Here is a 13,563-nt window from a genome sequence, read left to right as displayed (position 1 = left end):
ATCCATTGGCAGAAATCACATGCTGACACACAATGGCAACCTGTTTAAAAAATACAAACAAACTGATATACATTTAACAAAAACAGGTTTTAAAATAGTTTTACAGGGCTAACCCAGGGACATGAGAAGCTTGACTCTTTCTAACTGAATGTTACCAATGCCTTTTCTGTTTGCCAGTTTTCAGCTCTTTCTTGTTACAGTGATACTTGTGTCTAAGTTCTGAGAAGAAACCAGAAGTTTTAGCTGTTTAAGTGCATAGGGTTTTTTTTAAACATGCTTTATTTATGGTCATTTTAAACTTTTAAACTTTAAATGATTTTTTGACTACAGGGATTTTAATTTGGAACATGGAGTGTTGAATGTATTCAACTCCTCTCTCGTTGCCCCCTGCTCAGAATGTCATATCTAAAAACACTGTTTTTTTTACAGGAAAAGGAGGAAATAAGTTAAAATAAGATATTAAGTTAAGATAAGATATATAGAGGCCTAAAATGCTATGATTTTGTCATGATTAATTTAGTATGCACTTTTAATCCACCTTGACCATATTCTACCCCCTAATCCAGTAATTCCCAACTAGGGGGTTGGGGCATCTGGAGACGTCGTGAGATCCTTCTAAGGGTACAGTGTAACACAGTTAGCACTGCTAGTTGTGCAAATAACTACCCAAGTTTCATAAGATAAATCCAGATATTTCAAATAAGAATCTGTAGTGTCAAAACAATTCTGACTAGTCATACTTTTTCTGATTTTTTTTTTTTTTTTTTTGCAACATAGTTACTGTATTATTTTTTTCCCCCATAGTCAAAAATGAATGAAAGCTATGAGCTGGCATTTTCTAATGGGTCCCTTGAGTCCAAAAAAAAGTTGAGAACCACTGCCCTAATGTGTATCCTGGTGGACATTTTGAAAGATCGGAAGCTCTGAGCCATCGAACAGCCTTCTTTTTTTTCTTTTCTTTTCTTTTCCTTTTCTTTTCTTTTATAAAGAGTAAGGCACAGAAATGTTTTCTCTTTTTTCCATTCTTCTGTGGTAACAAGGACTGGACCATGCTTTCTCCAGGGAAAGTCCCTGCTGTTTCAGGAGAACCCATGAGTGTACAAAATGGTCAGCAAATATTTCACAGATAAGTTTGGGAACTATTGTGCCTGAAAGAGAACCATTTAAAGCAGTTATGGCATTCTTCATTTGGAGATTTCATGTGTTTCATGTGTTTATTTTAGGAAATTTGCATTATTTTTATAACTCTTGTTACTCTTAATATTTTTATTATTTAAAGACAAAAATCTAAGTAATCTCGTATTTAATATACTCTTAGGTTAGTGACACTGGAGAATAGCCCATGCCTTACTCCAGAACTACTGAGGATCTTTCAGAACATGTCTGCCCTTCTTGGTGAGCATTAATAATATTCACTTTTTTCAACTAACTGTTCCTTCATGTCCTGTCAATAATCTTGCTAAGGCAGTAAAAAGTTGAGAGAGAGAAATTCTTAGTATTCAAGGTCTACAAAGTTATAGATTTTTTTAAAAATACGTTTTAAATTGGATCCCAATTGTGTGTTGAAATAAATGAGTTTTAAGTACTTTGTACTTGATAGATAAGGAAACAAATTGCAAGTTTTTTTTTTTTATTTGAGGACTGTTTGCATGCCTAAAACCCAAGTGTGAAATTGTAGACTATTAAATTCAATAGGAATTTTGTGACTGACTTTAATGGGACTGGGATTTTACACAATATTTTTGCTGTTTAGAAACTTAATTTTAATGAGTTTCTCTGCAAAAAAAACAAACAAACCAGGCCACCCCCCCCCCCTTGTTCTTCAGTGTCTCATTTTTATTTGGGTCTGTTTTTATGGCATATGTTTCATGAAACATCTCCACTGTCTTAGGTCATGTATTTAGAGAATACATTAAATATACCCATGTGTATGCGTTCCATATTAATGCTGTTTAAATTGTAGAATACACTGATGATATGTAGAAGCTGACTCCTTACTTGATAGAATTAATTCTTGTAGCTGCCAACTTACTTTTTCAAAAAAATCAGCTGTAATGGATATCAGTCTGCTCCATATAAACTATACCTTTCTGATTTTTACAAAATTCCACCACAGTTCAGTACTAAAATAATTGTACTGGTTTTGCATAGAGGGAATATTTGAAAATTCTTTCTGCCAGCTGAAATTATAACCCTGTTTCCTACTCCTAATTTAACTTTCCATTCAAAATTATCAACAGGTAGCAAGTTTCCAATTACATTTAATATGTGTATTTCACATATTTATGTTTAATATGTGTGTTTAATACATGTATTTCATCAGGCAGAAATGAAATTGGATACAATAGGTTTTCATGACTGTCAATAAAATATTAAGTACTGATAATATGATTTTCAATTTTTAGGAAATGGATTTTCTGTATTTTGTTTCCTAACTCTTTGGGGACTTCTCAGATATCGCAGTGGGTTGTTTTTTTTGTCATGTAGATACCTTTTCCTTTAATTTTTTGAGTACTTTTTTGTGCTTTAGGAGGCTGTTGGACTAATTGTTATAGCAAATGGATTTTTTCAGAGGAAAGTTTTTTAGTCTTAAAAGAATAATGAATTAGCATATCTTAATTATCTGTATTTCCTACATTAATTTCAGTCTTCCTGTTTTATTGCAACTCTAAAGGCTAATGAGAGCTGTTCCTTGTAGTAGTCAGCACGTTCAACATAGCCCCTGTCATGTAATCCTTCTTTGTGTATCGGAACACTAATTGGCAAAATTGAGCTTCAGGGAAAAAGCCAACATTTTGTGGAATGTTCAGCTTTCAACTCCAGATTTACACGTCACTTTCAGAAGCTTTTAGCTTCTTTTTGTTAGTCTTCTATGCTGATCTAGCATCTGGGGAGGGCAGTAGACTAGGAAGGCCTGACTTTGCGTCAGGAGCATAGCTCCACAAATGGTTATAATTTATATAGTTGTCCTTTTCACTTGCTCTGAATTCTGAGATTGCCTATATTTGTCTCAGGTTTTCCACCTGTGCTATATATAGGGTTTTAACCAGTGTGGATGATACCCGAGCATACTTTGCTAAAGTGGTATTGAAGTGTTAAGAAATCTGCAGTTTCATTTTAAGGCTTTATCATAAATGATATTGATGCTTCTCTTTGGAACAATTGGATTTGGAATGAAAACTATCTTAACATATTTATTTGATTGACTGGCTTAGTTTATGACATTAGGCAGAACTGCACTGATACTTTTTAATGCATTGCAAGTACTTGCATGTTTGTCAAGATTTTGTTTTGTTATCCTGTTAATCATTAAAGTGAAGGTTAGTATTTCAAGAGGAGCAAGAGGACTAATTATTTTTATCCTGCAAACTGAAAATGATTATATTATACTGATAATAACAAACAGTATGGTAGATAGATTCTTAAATCACACTTCTGTCAAAGATTGCCACAGATTTGGTCTGTAATATTTACTTAGTAAGATTTCTTTGCATTTTTAAAACTGGAACAGAAGAGACCTGTCTCATGACAGTTCTGATAGGCTAATTTATTATTTTCAATTTTGTAATTTATCTATCAGAAAAACAAACAGCATGTGCAAAAAAAATCTGATCATGGGATAGAAATTAATTCAGACTTGCTGCCCTGCAGCATTGCAAATGGAGAAACAAAAACAAATTGGAGGAGACAAGCTGCTGGACATAGTGAACAAAGGTGTGATCTGAAATTACAAAGAAGATTCATAAGCCTTCAGTCCTGGAGTTCCCTGAAACATTTCAGTTGATTTAGATCTGGGGTGCCAACCTATACCATGACTGCAACAAGTGGCTCAGGCAGCCTCTGTGTAGCACATGGTAGATCAGGGACAGGCAACACAGCAGCAGGTAGGGCAAGAAGCAGAAACAGAATTGCACATCAGGCAGGGAGCAGAAAACAAAGCAGATTGGTTAGGTGAAGAGGATTAGAGTGACACTTGGGAAGGGTGGAGGACTAACTTGTGGCATGCCTGCCAAAAAGTGTGGCCTGTGCTGATTTAAACCATTTCTAGGACATTGGAACAATGGAGAAAGTGTCCATAAAAGAAACACTTCCTTTATGTGCTTCGTGGATCCCACAAGGCCTTGGATATTGATATTCAAAACTAAAATCTTTTCGACAGTATTTGCAACAATATTGCACGTAGAATTTGTGATGTCAGTAGGTTTGAGCAATACATATCTCAGTGGTGATATTTTCACTACCGTTATAGCCAAATACTCTAGTAATACAAAAATCTTGTCATTATCATTTGATCTCTCTTTTTCCTGCCTTAAACTTTAATTGAAGGCAGAGATGTAGGGCAGAAAATTTTTCAGTGCTTTATTTTTCCGTGGGAAATTTTCCATTTCTAAAAATTCAGTGTGTCACGAAGTTCATTAGTAACAATGAATGGATGCCAACACATTATTAGGCAAGTTTGGCAGTTTCAAAGTTGTAATTAATGTTTTTCAGGTGATTAATCCTAGGAAGTGTGTGAGAGAGTACATATATGTTTTATTGATTTGTAAACAGGAGGGTAAATATACTCACATATTAATCCAAGCCAAAAATCAAGTTCTGAATTCACTTAATGGGCTGTGCAGGTCAAATCAAAACCAAAGCACAGGATGTCATGCGCAGTTCTTTGGGTGTGCTAGAATTAGTGTGTCAATGGTTTTTAGTGTCTTCATTTTTTCCCTTAAATTAAAATAAACAATGTAAGAGCAGTACATTATTGTGCATTGTCTTTACATTTTTACAACTATTCCCATACAAATTATTTCTTTCTACATAAAGCTTTGAATTTGTTTGAATACAACATTTAAACCACATTAAGTGTGCTGTATTTAACTTTTTTCCTAATCAAATAATTCAGTTCAAATACTTGTGGCTATTGGGACATAAAATTAACATGGGGGTGCTTTTTTAGTTCTGTTTACTAAATATAAGTCAAATAAACATGCTAAGTCAGATCATGGTCTGTTTAGGGCACTAGAAATTTTTTCCAGAAAACCCACATCTCTGATTGACGGTGTTTGTGGCACGAACAAAAACTTTCTGGAGATTTTTATTTATATTATATTTAGACAAACTTTTCATGAGAAGTTCAAAATGAGGTTAAAGTTGGACACCGAGTCCATCGTAAGAGTTTCCTTCCCATCACCCGTTCTTGTAATAAACTCTTAAAAGCAGAGTAAATACTATTGCAGTTCCTCGTTTATCTGTTGAAGCTTTAGGGACCATGAGCTCCACGTGAGCTCCAAAATCTGAGCATTTTTAAAAATAACTTCTAAAGACAGGAGGCTCCTCACCAGGTGCGGCTTATAATTGGATTTTGTCTGTGAAAACTGCATTAGAGTAGACCTGCTAAAACATATTTATAAAATGGTGACTCTGATGCAGTAAGCAAAGTAGTGCCTTTCATAATTTAACTACAAAATGGATATTGAAGTAGTTATAAATTTTGATTATTTTGAAAACTGTGTTCAGAGATATCACTAATACTAGATTTTTTTTTTTTAAATTGAAGACACAAATCATAGGTGCTTATCTGTATGTCACCTTTTGCCTTGCCTCCACCACCCACGGTAAATATTTATAACATCTAGGAGAATTCTGTGTAGGGAGACGTAAATTATATTCATATTCATCCTGGGCTGGGAAAGAATGTGAAATCAGACCTCCGGCTCTATCCTCTGGGTAAGTCCCTGGTATCTACCTTCCAGGACTGGAGGACCCTCCCACTGCCCTACAAGGTTATTGTTGAAGTTTGTACAAGTTCCAGCCTAAGTGATCAGGGGGTGATGTCAAACTCAATCAGTTGCACTCAGTGGAAGATCAAAATGCACAAGACAAGCATCCTTGGCAAAGAAATAGCCTTGCAGTTATTCTTGGGGCTCCGGTGCTGAACTCCTCTCTGGCTCCAGGATCCCGTCCTGTTTTCTTTCACATGGTATAAATTGAAATCTGGGCACTACCCATTCCTGCTGTTTGGCGGTGTAATTTTCTCTGCCAGTCTCCATGCCTGTTACAGTGCAGAATGATTTTACTGTGCTCTCAGAACCAGTACTCTCGTACTTTGCCAGTCTGTCTAAAGTTCTCTCTGCTTTTCAATTAATCATTCAGGCTGTAGCCAAATTATAGAGCTCAGGGCTCAAATTCCTATTCTAGAGCTCACTCTGAACCTGGTGTAGTTGCTGTGGCAGAAGGCCACCTCTGTTTCTCCCCAAAAACTCTGCTCTGTAACAAATTGGTTAAGATGGGCCCTACAGAGGGTGCACACCTTCCCTTATCTCTTTAGGTAACCTGAGCTGGATACATTCCTGAGGGAGGGAGGAAAACTGCTCCCTCTGCCTACATGACTGCCATCACATACCTGGGTGAGGGGCTTGGACTTCCTGGGGAGCTAGGAACTGCCAGTCTGCCCAGCAGCTAGTGATGCATTTCAAATTGGTTGGCTGACAGCCAACACGTGCTGGCTTCCATTGGACCAGGTAAATGAGGTCATAAGGGCTATATAAGTTAAGGACTGCCCAGGAGAATGAGGCAGCAGCCATGAGGAAAACTGAGAGAGAGAGAAGAGCTGGACCATCTGAAACTTGCTCTTTCTCTCAAAACTCATGATCAAGGAACTGCCTGCCTCCAGAGGGAATCTGTACCTGCCTCTGGATGATACTTGTGAGTAAGCTACCTGAGATCTAACTAGATATAGAGCTTGCAGTAACTCAGGTTACTGATCAAAGGCTACCCAGTAAAGTTCTTCTTTGTACCTAGCAGGGGAGACTTATTGGGTGTGGGTCTAGATTATGCCTTGGGGTCCCCTTGGTTCAGCTGACTAAGGGAGACCACTACTTATGCTTCCGACTGAAAGAAGCACCCCCAAGTGCTTGAAGTGAGTCAAGTACCCTCGAGGGCTACTAGACTTGTGTTTCCCAGGGTACACAGAGCCAGAATCAAGCCCAGCCCTGGGTGGTGGCAGTGTTATCCCCAGGCTAGTGGGTGTGCTCCAGGAAGGGGGTCGGCCAGACGTGAGGCACCCTCAGGGAGGCACTTAGAGCCTGGAAGGTGGTTGGGCGCAGTGAGGTGAGTGGCTCAATGCAGGAGCGCCCCCTACTGGCACGCCACAGCTGCCACCATCTATGGAAATTACTTCTTGCATTGTAGACAAGCATAACAATTGAACAGTTCAAATGTACTGTTTTGGAAACTGGTTCATAATTGTTGTGGGACAGGTTGCAGATACATTTAACAACAGAATCATTTCAACAGGCAGTGACTGAGCCAGTTCACAATTGTGTGTATGCGGGCCGGGGCGAGCCAGGCCCATCTTTATGCACGCGGGCTGTGGCCAGCAGCCCGGGCACGCGGGGCCGGAGGAGACCGGGGGCAAGCTAGAATTAGTCACGGAGGCGTAATGGTTGATTTAAAGATTATTTACTTACACCCAAGATGGTCGCGGTGTAGGCTGGACAGTTTCCAGGTGCAGCTCCGCTTAAATCCTCGTTGGAGGACTACGACAAATTCGTTCTAGCCCTGGAGTTGTTAAAGCTCCGCGGGTTCGGTAGTTTTTCTCCCACGGAGTTGCCGAAGCTCCGTGGGTTCGGTTTGGTTCTCTTGCCCCGGAGTTGTTAAAGCTCCGCGGGTTCGTATCTTTAATATGCAGGAAGGGATACGTCTAGGAATTTATCGGCGACGGGGAGAGGCTACAGGCTGTTCAGGCCTCTGTTGCCTTTTAAGAAATGCGTTGGGTCCGTAAGGATCCGTAGTGCTTAGAGATCTTCACGCTCTCCCTCTCGAACTCCAATTGCTCTCTCTCCGACTTGGGCGGAAACCACCCAAGCTCTTTATACGGCTAGCAAGCCAATTGCTAGCCGCCACGTGTGCATGTATTAGAATCGGCCAATAATGTGGCACGAATCTTCATACAAATGGCAGGAACTCCTTGCACCGTGCATTTCTTAGATGCAAAAGAAATGCACCATGCAAAGAAAGCTTCAAATTGGCAGGAAATTCTCTGTTGCACCGGGGTTCTCTTCTGCAGCAGAAAACTCCACCGTTGAAGGAAGCTGCAATTTAGCGGGAAAAATAATTTAGCAGTGCCGAAGCGCACACAAACAAAAAATCACAACTTTGGGTTGTGACAGTGTGAAGTGTTGTGGTTCTGATACCAGGGGGTGGGAGTAAGTATCTGGCCCACCGTGCCTCTAGTGGGGGAGGGAAGTGCTCACATTCATGCTTTGGAGGTCCCAGAGGTTGGGTGACCTGTGGCTGGGGACATTTTCACTTTTCTGCTTTCCCTTCTCACCTAAACATGAGTTCAGTAGACATCAATAGCCTGCAGTTGCCCCGAGTCTGCAGTGTGCTTGCCTCACTTGTGGGAGGGCTTGAGCCCATTCTTGTTTGGTTCCCAGGGCCAGGGTCCATGATGAGGAGCTGCAGTTAAGTGAGGACACAATCGGTTGTTAGAAAGATAGCTTTTGTTGAACAAGCAGCACAAGGAAGCTCATTGATTGTTCCTGCAAAGAAGAGCCTTTGATTGTAAACGGTTCCTCAGGCCTTTTCCTATCTGATTTGTTTTCAGGATTCTTATCTGACCTTTCTGATGTGTCTACTGGCCTTGGGTCCTCAGGTTACCTTTGATGATGGATATAAGCCTTATCACTCAAACTCTGTTTTGATATCCCAGATTCCTTGCATCGATTGCCAGAATCCTCCCCAGATCAAAAGGATTCCCTAGATCCATATCTGAGACTGGATAACTTGCAGAAGATCTGTCTTTTGTAGATCTGTCCCTTCACCGTATGAGGTTTTGTTCCAATGTTGCCAAACAGCTTTCAGTCTTTCAGGAATTTCACAACTTAAAACACTATAAAGCTTTAAGCCCTGCAGATTTCCCTGAAGAAATTAGACATCTCAGGAGGTAATGAATATTTTGCAGTGTTCTGGCCTGAATATTAGGTCCTTATAGATCTATAAATCCCTAATGGACCCTGTCAAGAAAGTTTGACAAACCCTAGCTGTTTGGTCCCCTTCTGTGGGGACGGTCAACAAGAACTATCATACCTTTCCTAGGAGAACTGAGTGCTTTCACTCCTACAGAGAGGCATGCTCCTTATTTTTTGCCTTGTCCTTCGGTTTGCTTACCAATCCTTGAAACATCCTAGGAAGATGTGATGGTTCCAAAAGAAGATATATTCCTCTACTTCATTTGCCTTCCAGATCTTATCCAGCAGCAGCCAAGCTCCTGGTGGTGTGGTAGAGAAATGCCTAAGATCCACCTCTCGGTATTGTTGGCTACAAATGTCCAACTCGGGATCCTTAAAATTCTGGTTTATTAAGCGGATTGAAGCACTGTAATGAAGTTAAATCATAAACCTTGGGGCTGGTCCCCGCACACGCACACACATGCACACACACAGTAGCAAACTACAAGAGTCAGGTATACCTATCCCACAAGCACTGGAGTCTGTTGTTGAGGCTTCTTTCAGCGTGGTGTTATCTTCTAGAAGGGGGTCGCCGGCTGGTCCTTCTGGCTGGATAGGTCGGGTGTTGGTCAAGTTGGAGATCAAGAGGGTGCCACTGAAGGTCACTTTTCACTGCCTTTTATCTATCCTTAGCAGACTTTGGTGACTCCCCAGTTTTCAGGTTTGCCCAATCCAGGGGTCATTGACCCTCGTGGGACTTCCCCCGCCTCGGTGGCTACTGAATGGCATCTGTCAGCTCCAGGGATCGTCCGCATGTACGTGCAGGTTTGGGAGTCCGTTGATGAATTTTGAATAGGGCTCTGGGAGCGGTTGATGTGGAGATATTGGGCCCAAAAGTTGGTCCCTGGCATTGATTAACTCAGGCCAGGGCTTCTAGCCCTTGATCAGTGAAGTTTAGAGATTTCCCGATTGTTACATTGTCTTCTATTGAGTTCTTCCGTTGGTTGATCTGCAGTTTTCTTAGGTGTTATTGCTGCCTGCTACCGTGTTACACATTCAATCACTGATTCACTCGGTCTTTCAGGGGCCAGCCTGATGCAGGGAAGGACAGTTTGATTCCTGCCCTTGTTAACATTGTTACAATGTATAACTTACTTATGAAACTAAACACATTTAGTTGAAAGGTGAGGCGTATAAAATATAAGCTACAAAAGTAATGCCATGGCACACAAATAGATAAAAATACCAAAATACAAGGGGAGATACAAAATGCACACACACAAATTTCAAAACACAATTCCTTATCTTAAAATGAAAGAAAGAGGAAGGAAGAAAAAGTAGAAGAGGAAAAACATATCCAAGGAGGAGAGAGCAACTGCAGGCATGAGGAAAAGGGGCTTTCTGCTACAGTATGAGGTCATTGATTTGGTGTCACCTATCCCAATGACATGTATAAAGACAAGAATTGGCAGGAGAAAAGGAAGTTATAAGTAGGGGGAATTTTAGATTGTCCTTCACATGTATATCCACAACTCATCCCTCTTCCCCTCTTTGAGTCAGATACAGCAGCTCACCTGGTTCAGGTGAAAAGGAACAGGAAGCTTAAACCCTTTGCGTGGACCACGAAGGGAGGTGGTAGGGCGGAATCATGCCCCACAGATGTTGCTAAGGCAAAAAGTTTCCCAGCTTGAGTGTTTGTGCCCCATGTGCACTTTCACTGAGGATATGCATGTGGACAACAAGTTTCAAAAACTGTGACTTACGTTTAAGTAACTCATCTTTATTCTACTTTTTTTCTGTTCCAGGTTTTCATTTTACTTAACCCAGTTCCTTTTTCTTAATCTTTTGTTCAAGGACTTAATCATCAATTAAGCAAATGTTTAATTTTGATTTACTTCCATTATTTTAAAGAATTAATTTATGGTTTTATAGATGGCCTTTACAGTTTTTCACGGTACTTTGTATCCTGAAGCTTTATGCTCATTTTAGATTCTTAAAATGTTGCTGGTTGCCACTTGATAGTAGCATTCTATCTTTGTCCTAACCTGACTGATTCAGTTGGAAATCAGATTCTTTTTATGCACTTGCTTTTCTGCATTATCATCTGCAAAGAAGGCAAAGCCTTTCTTGAAGGTGTGGGACTCTGATTTTAATTGATTCTTGTTTAATGCCATTTATTATACTGAAGTTCAGTATATTTGACTATAGACTGCTTAGCTTTAACTTAAAGATATTTATAAAGACTAGTGATTAAATAAGAAGGAAGAAAAGGAAGAAAGTTAAAGGAAGGAAATTAACTAGTCAGTCTCTGAAGTTTATTTTAACCCCTAACTACTGACTCCTCTTTCCCTCTGGTGTAGAGTTCTGAGTGAATAAAAGAGGCTGGATTCCACCTTCCCCTCAACTGGTTCTCATCTCTAGAACTTTTAATATTATATAGTGACCTCAGGGCTTTTCTTGTTACTGCTGCTTCTATACTTTGGGGGTTATGTATTTATTTATTTATAATTTAAAGTAATTAATTTCCTTTTCTTTATTTAAAAAAAAGTGAAGTAAGGGTGCCTCCAGAACACAGATCTGCGGATGTCTTATGTCAAGGATCCTTTACCACTGATGGTGAAGAACCAGTGGTCAAGCTGGCTACTTCCTTAGGGAAAATATAGAGTTTTTTTAAAAGCAGTGGAGTTCTGCGTATGTTGCTTTTGAAAGTGTTAATGTTTAATATTAATGTTTAAATATTCCTTTCCAGTACAAAGAAAGCTCTTAAAATTTTATAAAGGTGGCTATTAAACTGCACTCCTAAAATGCGCTACTAAATCTAGAATGTAGTAGGGCTGGAGTGTTATTGTAGCTGTGATGGTACAAGAAATATGTGAAAAGCAAGGGTTTTCTTGGTAGTATCTTTTATTTGGCAATTGTATATTTGGGAGAGAAATTAGAGAAACTTTCAGGTACAAAGTGCCCTTCCTCAGGTTTAGGATGGGAGTAGGTACAATCTAATCTAAATATCAGATAAAAATAATAGCTGGTGCTTGGATAACAATCTTGATACCTTTCCTTTAGTTGATTATAAAAAAAAAAAAAAAGAAAAAGTAAAGTATTGTGTCTTAGAAAATGTCTGTTTTCCACTGAATTATATGTTTGAGCCAGGGTGTAAAATGTTATATTGTGGATAGTTTGTTTAGCTAGGATGACTTTAACTGGTACATTTGATAAAATATCTGGGCCATTTTTAAAGCTTATTCTTGTACAGATAATAGCTGGAAAAAGGTTCCCCAGAAGAAGGGAACCTCTAACACTAAGTGCAGCAAAATAAATACTTTCTGAAACCTAACTTTCTATTTTTACCTGCATCTTGGTCAAGGCACATGAGTGCAAAGGTATGCTCTCTTTGTGAGCTGTAGTTGGTATCAGACTGTAGATGGTGACCACAAGGGGATATATTTGTAATTGTACGGGTGTACAATTAGGAGTTGTGAATTTTTCACATCTCGAAGTAAAATCTGGCTCCTAGTTGGATAAAAACACCTTTAGTAAATAATTCTGTTTATTCATTAGGCAATGCTTAATGAGCTGATACTGACCAAATGCCTCAGCACCAATTTAGTTTACTCTGCTGGACAAATATCTGGCTTTTGGCTGAAAATAAAAACAAAAGCATTTAGAAACTGTAAAGTAAAACTTCTGGGTCCCTATTTTAATGCCTAACAGTCATTTGAGTTTCAAACACTTTTGAGCATACAAGCAGATCTCATTGGGTTTAGGAGTTTAGTTTTAGGCATGTGTATTTTTTAATGATCTATAATATATTTAAACTTATTTTTCCCCATTGCCATATGCTTTCCTTCATTAAAAAGGCATAAACAGAGTTAAAGATATGTTGTGTGTGAAATATGTAGTTATGTGCTAAATGCATTATCATAGGTTGACTTTAAAATACTGTGCTTACATTAACAACCAATTTACTTTTAGATCATGGCAGATGAAATTTATAATGACATTGTCATTTTAGTGTTGTTGAAGTGTGTACTAAGAAAGCATTCCTTCCACAAGCACTTGTTCTTTCCTCTGCTTTCCTAACTCCTAGCAATCCCTCAAGCACTTGAATCTCCAAATCCCATTGCTGTTTTCTCTCATGATTTTCCCAGCTAGTGCTGATTGCCCGTCTATTTGACTAGTATTTCTGCAACATGAAGTGACCCCCATTTCCAGGTGCTAGCCTTCGTACAGACCAAGAAAGTAATCATTTTCAATTGATTAGCTTCTCCTATAAGTCATAGGGGAATTTGTAAGGTTTTTATTCATAGGTCTTCTTTAGCAAACAATATCCAATGTTTGAGTTGTTATTGGCAGGAAGTTGGATGCTCCAGAAGCTAGTTGTTTAAAAGGATTGTATTTGTACAAAGGTTTCCAATTTTTTATTTTATCACAGAGAATCTCAAAACAGACATTGATGTATTTCTGCTTGCTATTAGTTGTCTGGCAAGCCTCTCCCTCAAATCTCTCCATCAATATCCACTATAGAGCAGTGGTTCTCAGCCTTTTTTGTACCAGGGCCCATGTGTAAACATTGCCAGTCCTGACCCAATGCCCCTCACTCCTGACCCACTGCCCCCTGCTC

General features: G+C 39.2%; 1 protein-coding gene across 1 annotated transcript in view; it reads left to right on the top strand.

Moving 5' to 3' along the window:
• The window catches only part of IPO11 (importin 11), a 290,306-nt gene that overhangs the window by 115,077 nt on the left and 161,666 nt on the right, over window positions 1-13,563 (top strand). Inside the window, exon 23 of the mRNA XM_006263744.4 lies at window positions 1,319-1,395. Coding sequence (XP_006263806.1) covers window positions 1,319-1,395 — 77 coding nt within the window. The remainder of the gene's footprint in view (window positions 1-1,318; window positions 1,396-13,563) is intronic.

Source organism: Alligator mississippiensis, chromosome 3 (assembly GCF_030867095.1).
Source record: "Alligator mississippiensis isolate rAllMis1 chromosome 3, rAllMis1, whole genome shotgun sequence".
Classification (NCBI taxonomy): Eukaryota; Metazoa; Chordata; order Crocodylia; family Alligatoridae; genus Alligator; species Alligator mississippiensis.
The sequence above is the reverse complement of the archived record's forward strand: the minus strand, read 5'-3'. Positions and strand labels throughout refer to the sequence as shown.